The following is a 22,605-nucleotide window of genomic DNA, read 5'->3' as shown; positions in this document are numbered from 1 at the left end:
AACAATTTACAATACAAAATGCTGAGGTTCAGAGTCCATGTCAGCTCGAATATCTTTGAGGTGGGGAAGGACCAGTTTATAAATGGGTAAAAAAACTGTTCTGTTCTCTCCTCTCTCCCGTTTTCCTGTCAATCCTCTTTCTTCCTCTGCCCTTATTAACATATGTCAACAAGCATTAATAAGAATCTTCAAAAAGAACAAAAGAGAGGGAAACGGCAGAGAACAGGGAGGAAAGAGGAGGGAAAGCGCTCAGCATGGCAGCCATTTGTTTGCTTAGTTTCTGCATCAGTTAGTGCAGCTGCATAATTACAGATAAACAGGGCCCCTATTTATCATCTATGGCTGGTAACACCTGCAGGGGTTATTTGCACATTCTGCAATACCAGAATAATTTCAACAAGGAAAAAAGCACAATAGCAAGGAAAATGTACTGCTATAATTTTGCATCTCTCTTTCTGAATTTTTAATGCACCCACCACTCTAGTAACGTATCTGGGTACTAATAATGTTGAATTTACCAAGAGATCCAAAATGGGCCTGACAGGAAGAAACAATTTCAGGAACTGCACAGGTAAAAGCTTTACAAGGAGGTACTTTTGATAACTGGAGAGATGGCTTACTGTTTTATGCATCAAGTTTCCAGTTAGCTACACCCAGGAACCATAGGTTTCAAAACTCAGCAAGGCCAACTCAGACTTTCATTCTTCTGAGGTAATAAACTAACTACTATACAATTTACTGAAAAGGAGATGAAGTGGGCAGGGAGACATCTTGCAGATGAGATCTTAAAAAAATCATGGGTTGGGTCTATATCCAGGAATTCTAATACGTGAATTCTAAAATTGACATGTATCTACACTTGAGGTAAATTTAAAAAAAAAAGTTTGTAGACAAGGTATATATTAACTATCAAAATCAGCAAACTCCATTTAAATTTTAGTAAAACAGACTTTAACGCCTCCTGGAGGGAAATTCAGGTCACTCAGAAAAAAGAGGAGCATAAAAACATATTATGGGTTAATAAAGAAATGATTGTTTTAGCAGAGAACTGAAGAGAGTATCTTATTGTATAACAATCATGTTCCATTTTATTTCACACCATATATGTAATCTCTAAACACAAAACATTCTGAATATCTGCATAAGTCCTGAGAAAATTAAAATAGACAAAAATAATGCTTCTTCATATATTCTGTGGTCAACCTGCAGAATTCATTGCCAACGAAAATATAGAGAAATAGTTTAGCAACTGTCAAGGCTGATTCCCCACTAAGGTGAGGGCCCGCAAGGGTTCTAAAAATTAATACTGGCCACTCCAGACTGGTATTAAACTCCCAAGGTCACAGCTTCTCTCTGATCTGGGATGGGTAGATTCTCCCACCACTCAAATGCAAAAAAAAACCCTGGAACCCAGAAAGGCCCACTTGGGAATTCCTTCCTGTGGGATACCCTCAAGCCCTTTCACCCTTCCACCCCCCTCCCCCAAGAGCTGAGAAAGAAAAACACAGAAAGCAGCTGTTAACACTAGCTAACTAAAAAGCATGTGCACAAACCTCTTAAGACACAAAAATCCAAATCCTGTTCTTAAAAACATTAAATTTTATTAAAAACAAAAAGAAAGAAAATACATCTGAAAACTCAGGCTATTGCTAGATTTTTAAAAGAGCAATTCCAAAAATTAAGCACCCAAAATAGTTTCTGGGGGTTCAGCTTAAAGGTTACAAGCAATAAAAGCATCTGGGGTTAGCACAGACGAATACACAAGCCATGAGAAATAAACAAAATAAACCTAATCATGTCTTTCTACACATTTTCTGATCTACTTACATATCTGGGTTCCAAATAAGCAATTCTAGGTCTGACTTTTACGATTTTCATACCTGGCCTTCAGCTTCTCACAGCATAACTACTACCCTGTTCCCCTCTTCTCCAGAGAGCAACAACAGACACACAGACAAAGGGACGATTTTCCCCAATTTTAAACAGTTCTAGCCTCCCATTGGCTCTTTTGGTCAGGTGCCCACTCCTTTCTTTTTACCTATGGGTTTTTTTTAACCCTTTATAGGTAAAGCAAGTAGAGAACAGCTACCAAGAGGTATTTTATAGCTAACTGGCTGGCTGGGTATCCATAAAAGGAAGCTCCCTCCCTCCCCCTTCATTTATCACAGCAACATTAAAGGATTTTGCTAGTGTAGCTGCATATGAAATCAAAAATTAACAAAAGGATATTAATTCTCTGTTTCAAGGGATAAATTAACCAACTAAAAATCAGAAAAACTCCCCTTAGCCTCTTCAAACAGCACTGCACAAATAACTAGGGCTATCACAGGTTAGTTTTTAGCCTTCTCCTGAAAGTAACAGGCCATTTTTGAAGACACAGATAACAGACTAGACACACAGGCAGTATACTTTTGTATAGCAATTTCTACGATTACTCCTTTCTGGTACTTACCTTCACCACTTTCCATGCCTTCCACAAAAATACCCCCACACTGGGGTAGAATCCAATACCGGCGTCTGTAACGATCCTGACCAAACATCATTGAGCGTAAAGAGTGAGAGGCTTCAAATAATTTCCTTCTGTACTGGCTTTGTTGCTGTTTTTAAAAAAGGGGGACGGAGGGTGGAGGATTATAATTCAGTGGGGAAAAAAATCAGTTGTTATAGTATAAAATATCTGTTCGGGCAAGGCCAAATGACAGCTCAGTAGCCACATCAGCATTTACTTGGGATATTTCACACAAGTGTTTTATCTAAAAAGCCAAATTGTCTTTAAATAATCAGCTCGGGCACTCTTTGATATATCCTAAATTTATCAGCTTCACTGTCAGGATGCATTCTGCAGTAGTATGTTCTATATTTTAATACCAACATTCAGAGAACAATAGAATCCATGATTTCATTGCACTGGAACAGCCAAAATCCTATCAATTATGCAATACAGTAAATGGTGTTCAGAGTGCTGAAGTTACCCAGCGCAGCGTGAGATTCTGTAGCTCCTGATGAGAAACTAATGAATATTTCAATTGGCTTAGAGAAATGGTTCAGTAATATCTGAACAGAAAGCCATTATTCAAACACAAAGTACTTTTTGGGAGGAGTGGAGGAATCTAACAGGAATTTCAGTTAGTCTACCTACTCCTTCCTCTGCTAAACTGGCACTCTTGGAAGCAGTGTAGAATTCCCAGAACTAGGTGTTTATTGCAGCTGGGAGCAGTAGACAAACCAATGACAAAGCCTGGAAGGATGAACTCTCTTTAAATAAATAAAATAGGTACACTATAGTATCCCAATTCGGCAAATTTTCCCCATTCTATTCTCCTTATCTACTAACCTGTTTCCCTTTCTATACCGACTGCCATTATCTAAACACCTGATTCTACTGTGCTACTCAAAAACATATACAACTGTTCAGAAACTGAATAAGCAACTATTCAAGTCTATGCCATTTTGGGTCATACTCTAGGCACCTGGCTATTTTAGAATTCAGGAATGGTCTTCACCATTGCAAGGTTCAGAACAAATTTGACTTGTCTTCCTTACCAAAAAGTAGCCTATAAATCCTACAAATTTATAGAGGGACTGATATTGTGGAGGTTTCTTGCAAATTTCTTTGTGCTATTATCTTAAGTATATGTCACCTCTAGTTTATTCTTCGTTTTCATCTTTCCTTTCCCTGTAACATCACAGTGCTTTCAATATTCCATAGTATTTCTATGGCCAATGGCAGCACTCACACCAGAAATCCTACAGAAGTACATTCACATTTAACCCTAATTATATTGCCTTCATCCTCTGGAAAACATAAAGCTATTAATACTAGAGCTGACCCTTTAACTGGTGGTGACAAGTGTCCTTAGCACCTCATGTGTTGAATTTAAAAGCAAAGAGCCAAGTTAACTGGTCTCCCCTCTACAATGCCTGGGAACTAGGTTCTGAAGGTCAACCAATAGCAGGAGAGAGCGGGTAATTACAGATCACAATTGAAAGGGAAAACCACACACAGGACATTTCAGGAGAGCGGGTCTCTTTGCATTAATTTAGATGGAATATATAGGCTAAAGTTGTTAACGTGACGCTGACTGTCCAACATTAAGCACTTCTAAATAAGGTTCAGGTTTCATCCTGGTTAGTACATGGCAATCACACTATTAAAAATACTTTTAACCTTTCATTAAAGATACAGAAAATAAGGGAAAACAGTTACAGCATTTGAAATGTAAAGCATTAAATAAGACTTTCATTTTAACAACATCCCTTGTTCCCTCTCTCTTTAGCTGAAGAGAGTTTTCAGAAGGAAAAAACAAACAGTCTTTTAAATGGTATCAAGGAGGGTAACAACTGTCCTTTGGGGGAAAGGTGACGTTAGTTAGCTGAGATGGGCTAGAGCTGTTACTGTTGCAGTTGTTAAAGTCCAATCCCATTCCCTGAGACAACAAACACACAAAAGGAGAGAGAACAGAATATCAAAGATAGAAAATGCACCTTCTGTCTCTGGTGTTGACTTTCACTTGCAATCTCACTACTGGAAAAACAGCCATGGCACATGGTCTTATGAGCCATAAGACCTGGCAAACGTACAACCATTGGCCTATTTCAGTACTGTTTTAGTTGTCACTTTCTGGTCACAAGCTTACAGCAGTGTTGCAAGATATACAGTCTTGGCTGGCTAAGCCAGACACTTATTAAAAAAGAGGCAAAAGGAGACAGGAAAGAAAAGAAATAAGGTGGGGAAGGAAAAGAACACACGGGGTGGGTGGAGGTGGCAAAGTCACACATCCCAGCTGGTGTTTTGGATTTAGCTGGAGCTGGCAGAGATAGTGATGTCATCTGGGTAGGTCTCTCTGTTTTAGTCTGGCCAAGACATCTCTCAGGATCAAGATGATGAAGGCCTGGGGTCCCACAAAATGGTGGGGGTGGCAGCCATGATGGCGAAGCTTGCTCCAATGGCCAATTTTTCTCCTTAAAGTCTCTTTCTCTCCAAAAATGGAGTTGTGGGTACAATAGCCCGTCGCCTCATTATTTTGTCCATACAATTGCACTTAAATTTCCAACACACCAATTCTGGTTCCCTGATCCCTGGTTCCACACTTTCCTTGTTTAGCAAGCATTATTTTAATACAGTCCTTGAGTTGTATCAGTAGGCCTTTTGTTTCCACTAATTCTGTCTTGCATTGGCAACTTTTCCTATCAACATTTGTAGTTATAGGTTATTGTGATACTTTATGAATTTCTACTCAGTTTTCACAATTGAGCTCACAATTAGGGTAAATTTGTAGGTCCAAGTATCGCAAAAGGCTACACTATCAAGGGATGGGTTCTGGACAGCACTCATCAAGGACTGAGAAAAAAAAGACACTTAAAGAAGGGTGGTTGGTAAACTGATATCCTGTGAGAGTGGAAGTAAAAACATCAGCAGTAGGTAAGTTGGGAGCTGATTAACTGGAAGTAAAAGCACTTATTTCCTCAACTCTCTAACCTATTAACATGTGAGGGTTGGGGATCAACCACAAGTGCATGGAGAATGGGATGAAAAGTACAATGGGAAGATGAGCTGGGATCTGTGTCTCCTTCTGCCCTGTGAAAGAAACCCATGCAGAGAAAGTGCTAGAGGCAGAAAAAACAGATAAGACAGACACTAAAATTGATGGAAATCTCTTACCTTGGTGAGTTTTTCAATCTGTTTCTCTAACTCTTCAACACTTGCTGCCTGGTCCCCATCATCCTACACCCAATAAATACACAGTCATGATAGTTTATTTCAGGATAACGTAATGGTACTACTAATGCTACAGTACAAGAGCTTCATGTAACAAATACATCATGTCGAATCTGTGGGACAAATTCTACCCTAAGACATGGATGCAACTCCCATTGACTTCAGAGAGAGTTGTGTGCAAAAGTTGGAACTATTTGTTTGTGGAATATATGTGACTAGCCAAATATATCTTTATTTCTACAAAAGTATTATAAATCTTCCTTCCCAGATGTATATGTACAGGGAAAGTGGGTGGACAGTCGATTTTGTTGAGACTTTGTCCTTTTACAGGAAAAAAATAAATCACCTTGCAGGTACACACTTAAAACTATAATTTAGTTTATTAAGTTTCATAAAGTTGTGTCTTCTTTTACATTCATTTTTGAGTGTTTTTCTCACGTTAAATAATGGAATAATGTCAGAATCTAATCAATCAATCTTTGGAGAGAGAGAATTTGGAGTCTTTCAATATTCACAAGAAAATGCAAAGCCACTTTAAATGACAAAAATTTGTATGGGAAATACTAGTACGGCTATTATTGATTTTTAAAGAGAGACCATCTATCATTGAAAACTGTAAGCTTTAAATTCTCCTTGATGAAATTACAGCTAGAAATAAGGATAATTTCCGTAAGAATTTTAATTCAATTCAGTAAGCCCTTGGAGAACTATAGTACAGTTCCAAGAGAGTTCTATAACTTTCCTGGGAAGTCTCAATTACCCTTCAGCCTGAAGCAGAAGATAGTAGCCTCCCCTATGTGATTCTTTGTGCGAACAGCTGAAATTATACCTCAGATACTTTAAAGGTGAACTGAAATGCAAAAATGAAACTGGAATTAAACGCAAAATTTGTGTGTTAAATTCCAACAATAACCATGATGGGGTGGTATGAGGAAGGGAGGCATTCCACGCAGAAATAAGATTTCATTAACCTTTTGTGAAATTCTTTTTGTGCTTCTTGGCTCACAAATGCAACATTGTGAAACATCACACATAATGTGGGTTGCAGTGGGACTTTCTGTATTTATCACAGATGATATCACATTCTGGGATATCTTAAGTCAACCAGAAAGCACCCAGACTTTTTCACATAGTAAAAATAATTAGAGAAGGTTAATTAAAAGTGTTGAATGTCCCCGACTCCTGGTACCCAGCCTGATCACTGTGGTATTTAACATAGTTTTAGGGAAAATTCTCAAATTTCATTTTTGCATTTAATGACATCAGAAGTCTGTAGTATTGATTGATATGGCTGTGAGTTAAAGAAGACACAGGTACATGGAGTCTTCCAATCTTCACAGATAAGACTTTATGAAGTAAGTCTTCCTGCTGAAACATTATTGTCTACTGTCCTTTTTTTGCACGCTATCCATATTTTGTACTTTCAAGGGCATTGCATTTCTAAAGGTTCACTCTTTTTGCTTATACGACCATTCACACACAAAGATTTTCTGGCAGTATCTCCTATATTCACTCACAAGGATAGAAAGACAGCAGGAAGGGATTACTGTAATTCCATACAGAATCCAGAATGGTGGCCAAAAGGAGAGTTCCTACAGCTGATGCTTAGTTTTTAATCAAAGGTATTTGTATGGATTTGAGTGTAACCACTAGTTTGCATATAAAACACTGTGCAAACATTAATCATTCCCACAACACAACCGTGAGGTACCGTAGGTAAAGAAATATGACTACCTTATTTTACAAACTGGTAAAATGACAGAAAGAAAGGTGTTGTGACTTGCTGGAGACCATATAGCAAACTAGAGCAAAAGACAGGATTCAAATTTAGCATTTTTGTGGCTCCTTTCCCGGGCTTCTTCCACCAGACCACACTGGACTTGTGTGATGTTGTTGGAGATTCTGTGGAATTTCTATAAAAAGCTCAGTTTGACTATAACAAAGGCAGTTCAGTTTAAAAAGCTAATAAATATTTGTAATGACCCGTCTTGTGTCTTATAAGGATGTTGGGTATTAAAATATTGGAGCTAGTGATCAAGTATTGTGGAACTGCAAAAGACCATTCCTCTCACCCTCATCAACCTGGAGAAGTTGTAAAGACTCAAAGGTCATATTTGCTAACAAATTTCAATTATCTTTTAACTTTAAAAATATATACACATACACAGTTCAGCTTAAGCTCTTAAACAACCCTTCCCTTCTTTCAGCTTGTAGTTACACCAGATACCTGAGTTTCATAGTGGATATTATTTATTGTAATTTCTCTCTGTACCAATGACTAAACTGAAGCTATCCTGATAATTAACGCATCCCCTTCTCCACTCTCCGGAAAGCTACTTTTATGCTTATTTGCTAGAAAACATTTGGATCCCTGGATCTGATTTAGCCTTTTCCTCTTTGAAGGGTCTACGTAAAATGGTAGGAAGGCAGTCCTCAGAGAAATGAAAATCTAGATTAAGCTAAAACAAGCAAACAAAAAAACAAACAAAAGACACCTGGCTAAAGAATGAAGAAAAGAAAAGTCTACCAAAGAACTTAAAATACCAAACAATTAAAAACAAATCTAACACATACTCTCACTTATTATGATTTTTTCCTTTTTATAAGATTTTCAACAAATGTTGTCTTCAAATCTATCATATAAAGGAGTGGAAAGAAAATTCCATTCTTTAACGTTCTAAAAAAAAAGTTATCATTTGTTAAATTAATATTCCCTACCTCATCTTCACAGACTTCTGTCTTCTTTCCCTTTTTGTCATCTTTGTCCTCTTCGTCCTCATCATCTTCATCTGCTTGATCATCACTATCATCGTCGTCATCATCATCATAATCACTGTCTCCTCCCTTCCGTCTCCGTTTGCGTCCTGGAGTGGATGTACCCAATGAATGCTGTTCTTCTCCTATATCACCACCCACTGTAGTGTCTCTCTTGCCGGTTTTCTTGGCATGAATGATTCTAAGCCTTTAAACACATGACATGCAAGTGGTCTTATTGACTGTAGTTGTAGCACACACATACTCTACTCTGTTCTTCATTCCAAGATGCATCACTCATTTTAAACTCAAATTTACTTCTGTCCTACAACAACCTTCTGCTATCTCACTGTTTGTTATCAGAGACTGACATAAGAAAGTCACACTGTAGAACACTTCATACAGAATTCTAACCCATAAAAATGTATTCAGTTCTGTACTGGATTTCCTGCCTTCAGGGTAATTTCTACTGAGCAACACTGAACTATATAAAAGGCATGCAGGACCAGAGGAATTTTAAATAGCCAGCCCTGTAAACTAGAGAGACGAGCCCAATTCAATCTGCCTCTTCTATTAATTTTTCCCTTTTTCTTTTGCATTGCACCTGCTGAAATCTGCATTTTACCTACCCATTTTAGAAGGGCCACTATTAAACATGTGTGTCTCGGAAAGCTGAGAACTGACGATAGTAAAACAAAGAACATCATTTTGCTGAAGTGATCTTAGCGCTAACAAGGTGATAGTAAACTTGACCCTTGATCCTGTATTTTTTAAAAAATAGAACTTTCTTAGGTGTATTTGGTCTATTTTACATAATGTTTCTATTAGTCTTTATGCTTTGGCTGGTCTTTTCATGTTCTGGACACAACACTCTAAGAAATAGTAACCAGCTAAAGTAACTCAGAGGTTAACAGACGTATTAATTTTAAGAAACAAAAGAGAAAAAAAACTTACATACCAGTATTTATGATTGTTGTAGACTTTCCTCTTCTACAAAATCCTACAAAAAAAGATTCCATACAGCAAATGTTATAGTTCTACCTACCAGGAAGCTAGCAGGCAAACACACTGAATCATAGAAGATATATATAACCAGGCTCAAATAGTCATTTAAAGAGCAGGGCAAAAACATAACTGATATAGAGTAGATATAAAAAAGTGTGTAGAAAAGGCAAATGTTTTGTAAGAGAAGAGGGGAGGGAAGAAGGATGGGAAAAGTGAAAGGATTACGACAAACACAATTACCAGTAAGTAATTTTTCCTTGTCGTATTTCCCCACTTCTCCCATCCTATGAAACAACATTCCATACAGCAAGTGGCTATAATGAGAAGTGTGAAAGTAGGTGACTTCTCAAACAGCAGCCTAGAGAGAGAGAACTGACAAAAATGTCAGCTCTCTAGAAAGCTGATGCATCTAGCCAGTAATGAAGGTCAAAGACTGAAGTGAGTGAGTATTCCTACACAGAGTAGATCATTATTATTGCCTCAGTTCTCACTGCTCAAGAGATAAAAGTGTCTTTAGAAGACTAAAGCTATATCTACACTACAACTTATGTTGGCATAACTTACATTGCACAGGGTAGTGAATAAGTTACACTGACATAAGCACCAGTACGGATAGCGCTATGTTGTCTGAAGAGCTTCTCATACTGACATGGCTACTGCCACTTGTGGGGGCTGTAGTAGTTAAGCCAACAGGACAACTCTGTCCCGTCGTCTTAGAGTGGCTACACTAGACAGCTTTCAGCAGTGCAGCTGCATTGCTGTAAACTCTCTAGTGTAGCCATGCCCTGGCAGTGAGAAATTACCTACCTCCTGGTAGGACATATTTAAAAATATCTTTAATCCACTTGAAGATTTAGAAGATGTAGAGGATCTTAGACCTTTCTTTTGCTCATGGAAACAGATTTTTAGACTTACTAATATACTTTGGATAAAATTTTCAAAAGTAGTTACGTGACAAGTACCTAAGTCCCATTTTCAAAAGTGACATTTTCAAAAGGCTCGTAAGCCTCACTGAGCATCAGTGCCTAAGTCACTTTTGAAAATGGGACTTAACAGCCTAAGTCACTTAAGCACTTTAGAAAATTTTATCCTTTTTCTAAGAGAAGTAAAATTTTCCAGCCTTCACCACCAGTCTAGAAAGTTTTCTGTGCACAAGAGTTAACATATCAGGCAAAAGCATAGGTGAATGAATAGCTGACTAACATAAAATTCAAAACTTTAGGCATAAAAATCCAGAGAGAACCTGAAGGACAACTTTGTTCAGAAACATCAGCCGATAAAGAAGTTCAATAACCAGTGAACGCAATTCTCAAATGCACCTAAAAGAGAAGAGGACATATAAAAAGATGACTTCAGTGGAAAGCAAATGAACAGATATGACTCTGAAGGACATGAATCGAGGTTTGCACAACACTGAAAATGAAAAGTAGAAAAATGAATCAAAGAAGGCACCACAGACACCTAAAGGCAGCATTCTGCACTCTAAGGCCCTGGTGAACCTTGGTAAATGCAGTCACTATGTTGTAAGGAGCAAGTGACCAATGAAAACTCTTCTCGAGAGCACAACTTAACAAAAATGCCCCAAATAGGACAGGAGGTGACAAAGGTGGAACATTTCCTGATTGTGTTTGGCCACTTAGCCCAATCAGGGGAGAAAGCCCTGTCTCAGAAAGCTGTCTCTTTAATCCTCTTCCCTTCCAGACACATACAAAAGGTGGTGTTTGAAGGGAATTAACTCCTGCATAATCTGACCTCAGCATGAACCTAATGAAAGGTCTTATTGGGGCTGAAAACCAAAGATACAGGGCCAAAGAAAATGACATGAATCCAATCTGAGCTAACCTCTGCAACATTCCTGGGATCAGGCAAGGGAAAAGAATAGGTATCCATGGCCTAACTTTTCAAACAGGCCTTAAATTCTGGATGTCCACCTTGAGATACCTCAAGGTTTTTAGAAGTACTGAGCACACATGCCCTCTAAAAGATGCTTCAAATTGGGCACCTGAAAATGGAGACACCTAAAATCACCAGTCAGTTTTGAAAATGTTGGCCTTCATTCCTTCCCTCAGACCCAAAAGAACACAACAATGTTCTTGATCTGTGGTTATAGTTTACAACTGAGGTGGTTTCCCTGTGAGAAGGGAAACCAATCTACTGTGTGTGTCCCACAGCAACACCAAATCTGAAGGATTTGATTGAGACCCCTGCCTGAGGTACTTCAGTGTTATGCCCAGAAGGATGAACTCACTGGTTCTGCAGGCAGCTGCATGCTCTTCGTCTCCCTTTGCCCACTGATATAAGTGACAGTTTGATGGAGGGAGAGAGATAAGAATGAATCCCTGAGGAGATAAAGATGGCTAAGATTTCTTGACTACATCAGAGCTTCAGCAGCACTGTTTCAACTACATACCCACAGGCCTGTTAGGATCCAGATGAGATGGGAGAATGATTGGGTTTGCCCCAAGAGATAAAGCCATTATACCTATGTAGTCTGGGAACCTGCAGTATTAGCAGAGGTCCACAGCTACTTTTTCCATATTTTTTTTAATTGGTCAGTTTTTTTCCTCTACCTCCCTCTTGTCCTTCTTCTTTACTTCTTCTTTCTTCCTTCTGAGACACATTAAAGGGAAAAAAGGGAGAAATAGGATTAGAAACATAAAGTACCTGAAGCAAAGGACCGAGAAAGGATTCAATGCTTCCTGGATAGGAAGCAAAGATGACAAAGGGAATGGGAGCGGAGCCTTGCTTTGTACACCTTGTGATTCATAGTTTCTTTGCCTTCTAACCTCCTGGTAGGTGGAGATATTATCCTTGCTGTATGGAATTTTGTTTTGTACGATGGGAGAATAGGGGACATAAAGTGATCACCCTTGAAAATCTGCCAGTTTTGCCTGAGGTAAATAGATGAGATTACCTCAGTATTCGCATTATTCCCAACACTTACTATAGGAACACTGAGGATGTACTGCAAATAGTGAGGTAGCATTATTTAGTTATCAAAGTAACAGGCAATTTTTTAAGGGTGTCCATTGTAACAACAATCAAGTCCTTTATAAGCATATTTAAAATGAAAATTGAGAAGTATGGCAGGTCCAATCAGTTTCTTAACATCAATAACAATTTGACAGCTAAAGTAACCTTTGTTTAAGAAATGGTTTACTTCTTTCAAAGAATGCAAAATGGATTTGATTTTCTTCCAATTTTGAGGCATAGTAACCCACTGAATCTCACACATCTTTAAACGATTGTAAAATACTGGCCTTGGGACAAGTTAAATTAATATCCTTTATTAAGAAAGTATTGCAGTTTTGTTTTGTTTTTTAAACACAACTTAGCCGATTTTTGTCTTTGGAACAAATCTTTATAGTAGAAAGTTAAACAAACATACAAAAGAAATATTTAAGGAAATATAACTTACTTCCGCAATTTGCCTTCAACCATCCATTTATCTCTTCTTAAATTTGACATGTAATCAATGTTCTTATCAATTTCACTGTCAAACACAAAAAAAACAAAGGTTTTAGGTAGTTTATGAAATATTACCGAGCAAGAATATGCATATATCTGAGATATACACACATATAATATTTATATATATAAAAATTACATCCAAAAATACTTAATTAAAAGAACAAGAAGATTGCAAGGGCATGCATTCAAAAGTTAGGAAATACCAGAATTCAGGTTTCAAGTGCAACTTGGACTGCGCACACAGTGTATATTCTTTTAAAAACTTTGAGCAAAATCTTTGCAGCTGTTTTTGAGTTTGGAGAAGGAGTTGGTTTTAAAGAAATGAGAGAATAAGTAGTTATTCAATATTTCTTTTTATAATACTCAGTGGCCTCAGGCCTTATTTGCCACAGACTATTCAAACCCAGTACCAAAACACACAGTTATTAACATCCTCTGGGCATTTCTATGGTGCTCTAACCATGGTGTCTAAGTGCTTCACAAATATTAATAGATTTATTTTCAAAATAGTCTTCAGAGAATAGGTAGTATTATCCCCATTTTACAGATGGGACACAAACACAGAGACATTAAGGCCAAAATTGTCAAAAGTGTCCACTCATTTTGGATACCCAATCAGAGAAACCTAGGCCAATTTTCTAGAATAATTAGCATTTTTATAGAGCATTATAAGTTGAAAGCACAGCTCTAATCACTTTTAGTTGCAGTCGTGAGCAATCAGCACCTTGAAATCTGGCTCTAGGTGTCTAATGTTGGACACCCAGAAAATTAGGAATAAAGTTAAGTAACCCGCTTTTAGCAACTGATGTCCTTTGAGATGTGTAGTATATATACATATATTGCAAGGTTGGTGAGTGCATGTCCAGTGTTCACATACTGGAGAATTTTCTAGTCAGCAGTTCCCACTGAGGCAGCGTATGCATCATTTCACGAAGGTATAAAGGGAGAAGCCACCTCACCCTACCTCAGTTCCTTCACTACTGAGAAAGCCTGTGACGTCAGGACTCTGAAGTAGCAGGAATGGCAGGTGGGTAGCAGAGTATGTATACAGACTACACCGGTCTCAAAGAACATTAGTTGCTGTAAAGGTAAGTAACCTCTTTTTCTTCTTTGAATGTTAGTCCATGTAGATATTCCACAATTGATGACATTCAGGCAGTAGGCCTCCCTGTAGGTTAGTCTCTGGGTGTACAAACTGCAACACAGATCTTCCTTGTGCATTCCGAAAGGATATAAAGGGCAGAGCCACCATGTTTCAGTTCTTTCTCTACCACCTGCAGTGCATGTCAGAGCAACTCTCTTCAGATTTACCTCCACACTGGCTTCTGGTTAGCTAGTGTTAAGAATATAGCCAGATAGGTGCAGACACATGCCATAGAGAGAGGCACCTTCCCCTATATTCGCTGGTAGTACCAGCCTCCATGGCAAGTCCCTGGCCTTAAAAACTGCCCATCCTGCAAAGCAGTTATGTCTGTGGATGACAGATACAAAAGGTGTCTGTTTTGCCTCAGTCAGGGGTTGACCCAGGAGTGCTATGAATTCTGAAGATCCTTCTCCAGGTGGACCCAGCAGTTGAGGGAACCACTCCTAAGGGTTTTTCTCATGGAGCAGGCAACTAGGTGAGGACTCCAAGCCCAGATTCCAGGCATCTAAGCTCAAGGGGGATGGAATGTAGTTGAAATCAGCCCCAGCATAAGCTTCAAAACCATCTGAAGCCTCCTCATCTAGAAGACATACAGATAGCTCAGATCTGGACTGCAAGCCTTGAAAAGAGAAGAGGCAAAGATGACCCTCCCTTGATCTGGCTTCAAGGCAGCATAAAAACTACCAGGCTGTCGGATGCTGAGGGTGCCTCAAAACTTAGGGCTAGTCTACACTAGAAGTGCTACAGCATGCAGCTGCACCACTGTAGTGAGCATGGTAAAGAAGTAAGTTATCAGGAGAGAGCTCTCCCATCAGCATAACACCACCTTCGCGAGAGGAGGTAGCTATGTTGGCAGAAGAAATTTTGGCCCCAATATAGCACTGTTTACCCTGGTGCTTAGGTTGGCGTAATTTACACCGCTAAAGTGTGTGGATTATTCACATCCCTGAGCAACATAAATTATATTGAAGTAAGAGTTAGTGTAGACAAGCCCTTAGAAAAAATTCCCTGAGTACTAGTGCCAAATGGATCTAACTGCGATAGAGGCACCTTCCACCTCCACAACGATGGCACTGCATTAGTCTTCTTGGTATTGAGGCAGTTGGAACGGTTGCTTCTCTCTCCCCAGTGGGGATTGCTGACTAGAAAATTCTCTGATGTGTGCAAGTTGGTGAGTGCGCTTCCCACTGTGGAATATGTACAGAGACTGGCATTCAAAGAACACCGCACAATTACTGGCCATTTGTGAACATTTTGATTTAAGTGACTTGCCCAGCATCACATATGAAAATTGTGGCAGAAGCAGGAATATAATACACTTCCCCAGGGCAGCATTCAACTTCCTTAATCCTGGGACTGTCCTTTCTCTTCCTGCACCTCCCTGCCTCATACACACCTTCCAATTTTTGCAACGAAGAAATCCGACGAACAGGATTATTCTGAATTATTATAGTGGTAAGCAGCCATGCCACCTCTGCTGATGATCTTATTAATCTAATTGCTACATAAAGGAAGGGATAGGCAAGTATTTGGATAAAAAAAAACAGGGTGCCGCATAACGGTTAGCTGTTCAACCCTTTTTGAGTTATTTCCAAAAGGAGCTGGGGACATTTCTTTAAAAATCAGCTCCCTCTCATAACTCAAAGATTTTGCTCAAAGTCTTGAGAAGAACATTCCCTCTGGGCATAAACCAAGTATGGAAAATTTAAAATTTCCCAAGGTATTTCTTTTGAAAAGTTGTGAGTATATGAAAATAGGGAGTTATAATAGAAATCAGCTCTCACCCTTAGCTACAACAGGGACTAACAGAACTCTACTATAACAAAATATGATGCACACATTATGCATTATATGGTGTATTTGTACAGCATAGATAAAGGTTTAGAAAATCTTACCTCACTACACTTTTGCTGCATGCTAACTCATTAATAAGGAAAGCAAGTACCGATGCTTTCTGAGCTGGAGTATGTGCCTGGAAAGCTTTGGTCTTTAGACTTTCGGTAAGCTCAGTTTGCCCACAGTGAGCTTCCATAAAAATCTGTAGAATCTCAGAAACATTGTCACGGTTGACACCAACATTCAACAAATGTTCCCCAAGAGTTGTTTTGGCCTAAAAAATAAGTTTTTCAGTCAATCACATAAGAACAATAAAATACTGTAACAGACTCAATAATACATTATGGTTAAAAATAATACTTTTGTCTGTTTGTTTTGGGAGTCCAATCCCAAACTTAAAGTTGAGTCCAGACAGCACAGTGCAACAAAATGCATGCATCCATTCTATGTTTTAAAAAACTGAAATAACACTAATGTCCATTAAATAGGTTAAGTAAAAGCAGACCAATATGCCAAGTGGTATTTGTCAGAAAATGATAGATATTGGCTAGCACAATTCAGAATGTTTAGAAAGGGCTTCAGTAAAAGGTTATATTAGTCCAAGCAAGAAAATAAATAAATAAAAATAAAAAGGCAGAGAATCTTGGTGTCAGTCAGGGTTTTGACAATGGGTTAGAGGGAAAGGAGCAGATTTTGAAGGAAGAAGCAACGAGATTTGTCGAGAACCTGGAAGTGAGGGTAGAAGGAACAGGAAGAATCAAAGACGTGCCCACAGAGGTGATGGTAGATCATGGGAGAAGGTGTGTATGGGGGAAAGGGGGAATGTAAGGATCAAAGACACATCTCTGAGAAACAATGACAAAGGGTGAGAGTGAGGAGGAAGAAGAGTCACTGAAGGAAACACAGAAAGAGTGGTCAGCAAGATAGGAGAACAACCAGAAAAGTATAGTTATTGGAGTCCAAGGAAGAGCGAGTATCAAGGAAAAGTAGATGATTTTAATGGTTACTATTAATAATTTATTTACTAATATTATTTGTTTACCACTGTAAGGTGTTTAGGACCTTTTTTTACCTTGTATCCTGTGATTAGTCCTGGATCACAAACAGCAGCTGAGAGGAGCCTTACAAGTAAGTCTTGTACTTCTCCCATGCTGTCCCCTACGTTTAACAAGCCCTCCTGAAGAACACTTAGATTAGGGACATCCATATTCACATCAAAACCAAGAACTTTACCAAAGTTGCGCAAGAACTGCACCACCATGAGGCAGTCTGAAAATGTGCTTCCAGAGAGAACAAGGCCTGGAATGCGAGGCAACTCTGGCAAAGGCTGAAAATCAAAGAGAAAAACAATGAGAGATTCAGTAGGATCTTCCAAGATCACTATAACTTGCAAGACTTGATGTTAATAATAAGCTACAAAAGGTTGGGGTCTGAAGGGTGAAATAATTCCACTATTTTCAGAGGTTATTTACTACTGACACGTTGGGCTAGATGTGGCACTCAGACTCTACTCTGAACTATAAAGCACGACAAAGATGTGTGTGCGCGCATGGGGGGGAATCTTATAAAGCGAGAAAGTAGCTTTCTGTACACAGTGTTGTCACTGTGTCAGTCCCATGATATTAGAGAGAGAAGGTTGGTGAGATAATATCTTTTGTTGGACCAACTGCTGTTGGTGTAAGCTCTAAAGTGTCTCTCTCTTACCAAGAGAAGTTGGTCCAACAAAAGATATTACCGTACCCAGCAGGTATCTCCAAAGCAGCTCTCTGGTAGACAGAACTGAGAGCTGAGACAGACTGGTCCTGAGGGAACCATAGAAACACTCAAGCTCAGGAGGATTGCATTGGGGAAAGGAGTCCCAGGAGAAGCCGTGTCTACAGGGATGGCTCCAGCTGGGATTCATGTAGTGAGAGAGACTATTACAGAAATAATCATGAAGGTTACTTTAATATTTTAAAGTAGGAAAGCATGTGAATTTTTGGCAGCCTCAAAAGTAATTTCATTAGATAACTAAAACAACATTGCCTCAGTATTTGTAGTATCCTTTAGTTAATGCTTACATTTAGTATATAGATAATACTGCAAATACAGTTATCTAAGGCAAAATTGGAATGTTTTTAGGGGCAGCTGCAGTAAGAAGAATTAATTATTGACACAATGGCAAGAGACAGAGAGGAAAGAAACAGGATTAAAAAGGGGCAAGAACATAAAAAGTAAATTTACATTATTATGATTACCTTCTGGTCTGCTAAGCACATATCTTCATTAGGCTTCTTTAGCTCCTTGGCCATTTCTAATTCCAATCTTCGCTGTTCCAGTTTACGCTCTTTATTTAATCTTTTTTCATCGCGTTTCTCTTGCTTTAACCGCTCTTTCTCCTTAAATAAAATGGAATGAAAAGAAAATTAAACCCATGTATTATACTTACAATGGAACAATTTAAGAATTTGAAAAGCACTAGTTACATAATCATAATAATCACCACAGCAATTAAAACATTTGGATTAAAAAGCGGCAAGGGGAGAAGCTGCCCTCCCCAGCACTGTAAATAGAGTTAAATTATCCTGTCCATGAGCAGATCCGAGATCTGTGGCAGAAATGATTTCTTATATTGCTTTCCATGTGCCAGCAATGGACCTTTAATGGAGATGGCTATGCGCCAAATTGGTCTCTAAAGTAGACATCAGTGCACGCTTTCTGAAAGAGTGGGGATGGCTTGGCCAAAATGGAGTCATTCTGCCTCAGCACATCAGAAAAAAGATTCTTCAGGAGCAAAAGATTCTTCTGAGTACTAATTACTGACAGGCAATTGCTCTAAATGTGAGGCTATCAAGTCAGAAGGATGTGCATATATATCCTAACACACATCTGCAAAGAAAGGGTCACTGCAGACTGCAGCAGTCCAGAACACCATGCCATTAATAAATCTTCCCTGAAGATGTATAGTTGCCAACAACCCCACAGCAGGGGAAACTATATGACAAGATATAAATCGACACCGTGCAGCCACTCAGTAATAGCCTTTTTTTTAAAAACAGAAACATCATGTAGTTTTTTACTGTCCAAATCACACAGCAAAAGATTCTCTGAGTGGCTCATAATCTCATCTGGAGAGACAAAGTAGCCACATCCAGAACTCCCTACATATCCTGTATCAGCTGTTGCAGCCTGGCCATAACAGCACCCTGACCAGTTGAAGATTCCATCCCTCAGCCCTGTGACTCTTCACAGGACACACCACTTTTACTTATGCTTTGCTCCATTCACCAGAACAGTGCTCAGTGTCTAGAAAGCCAAAATACATTAAAGCTGCATGCAAAAATCCATGCCCTTACTGCTATTAAATAATGGAAAATGCTCTCAGAGCAAAGCATATCTGGGAATTAATAACTGGTTCTGGTTAAATGCCTCTCTGCTTCATCTTGGGCCTCCAGTACCCCCAAACTGCTTGGTATTTCCTAGAAAATATCCTATACCTTGGCTATTATTATTTACATATTTACATAATTAGCAAAATGCTATGGACAGTTACGAAAAGCATGGGAAGGGTAAGTATTAAATAACACTTACTGTACAGTTATGATCAAAAAAGCAATGTTATAAAAATGGTACATTGTTACTCAACAGATCTGCTAAAATAAACATTTACTACCCTTTACTTTTGTTAGTAACATTAGCGCAGAACTAAATATAACTGTAGGAGAGTGAGCGAAATTCTTCTACTGTTCCTCCATCAGAAGACTTCAGTGAGTTTCACAAGAAGAACCTTTATTATTGGTGAAAATGCATATAATTGAAAGAACACAGCTCGACCCTCAGTTCTTAGGCTGAATCTGCAGGGCTGGCAGATAGAATAGCTTTTTTTAAATTCTTGTAAATGCAGCAAATTTGACACACAAACCATTGAGACACACTTAGAACCCATGACCCTGTTTGTTAAGTCACATTTCAGAGAACAGCACACTTAAATAATTTTGCATGAAAATCACTATTTAAATGGACAGATAAATCTCTCTTGCTTTGAACTGAATCACAAAAATACAAAACCGAAACACAGAAAAAAATTCAACTTCTAAGTCCCTGACTTTTTCCAACATTTGCATTCAGTATAACTTTGAGTTAAGATACTTAGCCTTATTCTTAGAGGTATGTTGGGAGAAAGCCATGGTACTGTGGTCTGATCATCACAGCTCTAATCCTGGATCAGACAGCAACCCCCTCTTATTTAACCTTTCCATATTAGTTAATAATGCTTACTGTACTAACACCTCACAGGTTATTGTGAGGTTTAATCAGTTAATGTTTGCAAAGGGCTTTGAAGATGAATATCATTATATAAAATGTTAAAGTATTATTGACTTCAAACTCAGACTTTTAATAAAACTGGTTCATGGTAGGTAGAGACTATTCAGATTAAAGAATCAAAGTTTTCCCGACACTTGGAAATATTTGGACAGAAAATCTAAATACAAATGTTTCACATTAGTCACTTGACAAGGACAGTTTGTAGAAATAGGTTAATACCTTTTTTCAGAAAGCTAGGATTTACAGTGAAGAATACAGGATAAAATAATTGTTTTTAGGCCAACAATATTGTGAAAAAATAAATTTAGTACAGAGGAATGCAAGGTGGCTTTGATCAATTGTTACAAAACTTTATAACATATGGGACTGTTAAGCCTGTGTACTGAAGCATTTGCCATATAATCCACTGAAATGCTCTACACCTTTGCATTTTCTGATTCTTTTGGGTCCTTTACATTTTTGTTCTGGGCATAATTAAAAGTGAAAATATGTTTCTTCTGACAGCAACTTGTACGCAAATTTAAAAGGCATAAATAAAATTTAATATATAAGAGAATACTGTAGGTTACTTGGAGAATAAAAATGAGATTAATAAAACAGAGGTCATAGAAAGCAGATATAAAAACAAAAACCACAAATATTGTTGTTGAGGTTTGCATTAATCATAAGATGAAAATGTAAGTTTGTCTTTAGCAATTAATGTTATTAAAAATCTAAAGAAGTATTTCAGTGTAAGCATTTCTATTTACTAGGTAGTAATAAATGTTCATCCTTTTAGTAACATTGTAGATTTATAATGGATTATTTAGAATGATTTTAGGGACAATAATATGTACAAAATATGGAATCCATGAGTTTTTTGCAGCAACAGTTTATTATGTCTTAATTAAAATTTTACCCCACCTAAAGGAGACAGAAAAATGTGCTGGTATAAAACAGATATATTAAATTATATATATTATTAATTCCCTGTTGCGACAGAAAAATCACCTCCATGATCTTTATCCCTTTGTATCTTGCACAAAGATCAAATGAATTAGATATTCTTGGCTGCTACACTTAGTTTATAGGTAAATGTCCAGTTTTAAACGGTCAGCTTATATATGGGACATTTAAAATGGAAAGGTTGGTTTAGTTAAGAAAAACTGACAATTCCACATGGTATTTTCACTAAGCATATATTTATGATATAAATCCTCATTGATGTACTATGTGTATCACTATTAGAATCACTAGGCTGCTGAGAATTCCATTCTACTTTCAAAGTGCTTATTAGACAACTTCTGAAACCTGAGCTACTCCCATATCATAGCGATGTCTACAAGACTGCTGACAGAGTCCTTTAGTTAATAAATGCATGTTTAACAATCTTTTGTTGTTTACTGATCCCTGAGGAATTATAGGGAAAAAGCCTCTGATACAATTATGATAGTTCGTTATCCAGTTTACATAAGTAAAATGATCACAAGTTTGTGTGTGCTATTGTTAGAAATTTAATTGCTAAATGGAGGAACTCAGGAGAGTCCTGACTAAATATCTATTTGATACTACACCCTGCATTCTACACCCTCTGATTTTCTTGTGCTTTTTAATGCTGGTAATAGATCATACTGCTAGATCAAATCATGAACTCCACAGTCAGTCAAAACTTCCATTAAATTCTGTAGAAAATGGGAGATTTGCATGAGTATGGAACGTAGAGTTTGGTCCCATAATAGCTACTAATACCTCTGCTAACTCATTTTTCTAAATACATGATGCTACTGTACTGGGCTCACAATACTAGTTTTAAGAAAAACACTTCAATGTGTTGATATGCTCCTTAATTTTGCAAACAACAACATAACATTTTTCAACCACTAGTAAGGAATTTTTTTTTAATCAAGAAATTATAAAAATTAAATGTCTATCACAGCAGTTTTCATTTGGCACCACTCCAGAGACCACTCTGCTTTCAGGATAGAGTTTTTTCACCAGATTTTTTAGTGAGATATTTCCTGTTTAGATAAATAGTTTTTTAAAAGAAAACTGTATCAAGGAAAAATACATCACTAGTTTTATTTTCTAGCTAAATTGTGGGACACTGCAGCTGCTTACAAAACTATTAGAAAAGAATGTAATCCAACTTTTCGATACATAAGAGCAGCCAGATAGCCTTCCACTTCCCAATGTTAGGGATTATTTTGATGTTAAACACAGAATTAAGCTGCTAGAATTAAATTTGTTTAAATTTATAAACAGTTAATTGAGGCAAAGCTGCTTATTACATTCTTTAGAAATGTGTTTAATGGAAGTCTACTCTTGCTACTTGTCATGATTTCAATATTCCTTTTACCTTTAATTCTTTTAATTGTCTGTGATTTGTATCTGA

General features: G+C 37.8%; 1 protein-coding gene across 4 annotated transcripts in view; it reads right to left on the bottom strand.

The window, feature by feature from the left end:
* Positions 1-22,605, bottom strand: part of BAZ2B (bromodomain adjacent to zinc finger domain 2B) — a 276,520-nt gene that overhangs the window by 41,212 nt on the left and 212,703 nt on the right. For all 4 annotated transcript variants that reach the window (XM_050969152.1, XM_050969151.1, XM_050969150.1 and 1 more), the window contains 7 exons: positions 18,167-18,307; positions 17,002-17,256; positions 15,989-16,203; positions 12,897-12,971; positions 8,438-8,681; positions 5,663-5,725; positions 2,453-2,597 (listed from right to left, as the gene is read on the bottom strand). In XM_050969152.1, coding sequence (XP_050825109.1) covers positions 2,453-2,597; positions 5,663-5,725; positions 8,438-8,681; positions 12,897-12,971; positions 15,989-16,203; positions 17,002-17,256; positions 18,167-18,307 — 1,138 coding nt within the window. The remainder of the gene's footprint in view (positions 1-2,452; positions 2,598-5,662; positions 5,726-8,437; positions 8,682-12,896; positions 12,972-15,988; positions 16,204-17,001; positions 17,257-18,166; positions 18,308-22,605) is intronic.

Source organism: Gopherus flavomarginatus, chromosome 10 (genome assembly GCF_025201925.1).
Source record: "Gopherus flavomarginatus isolate rGopFla2 chromosome 10, rGopFla2.mat.asm, whole genome shotgun sequence".
NCBI lineage: Eukaryota > Metazoa > Chordata > Testudines > Testudinidae > Gopherus > Gopherus flavomarginatus.
Note: the sequence above shows the minus strand (reverse complement) of the source record. Positions and strands in the feature narration are given on the sequence as shown.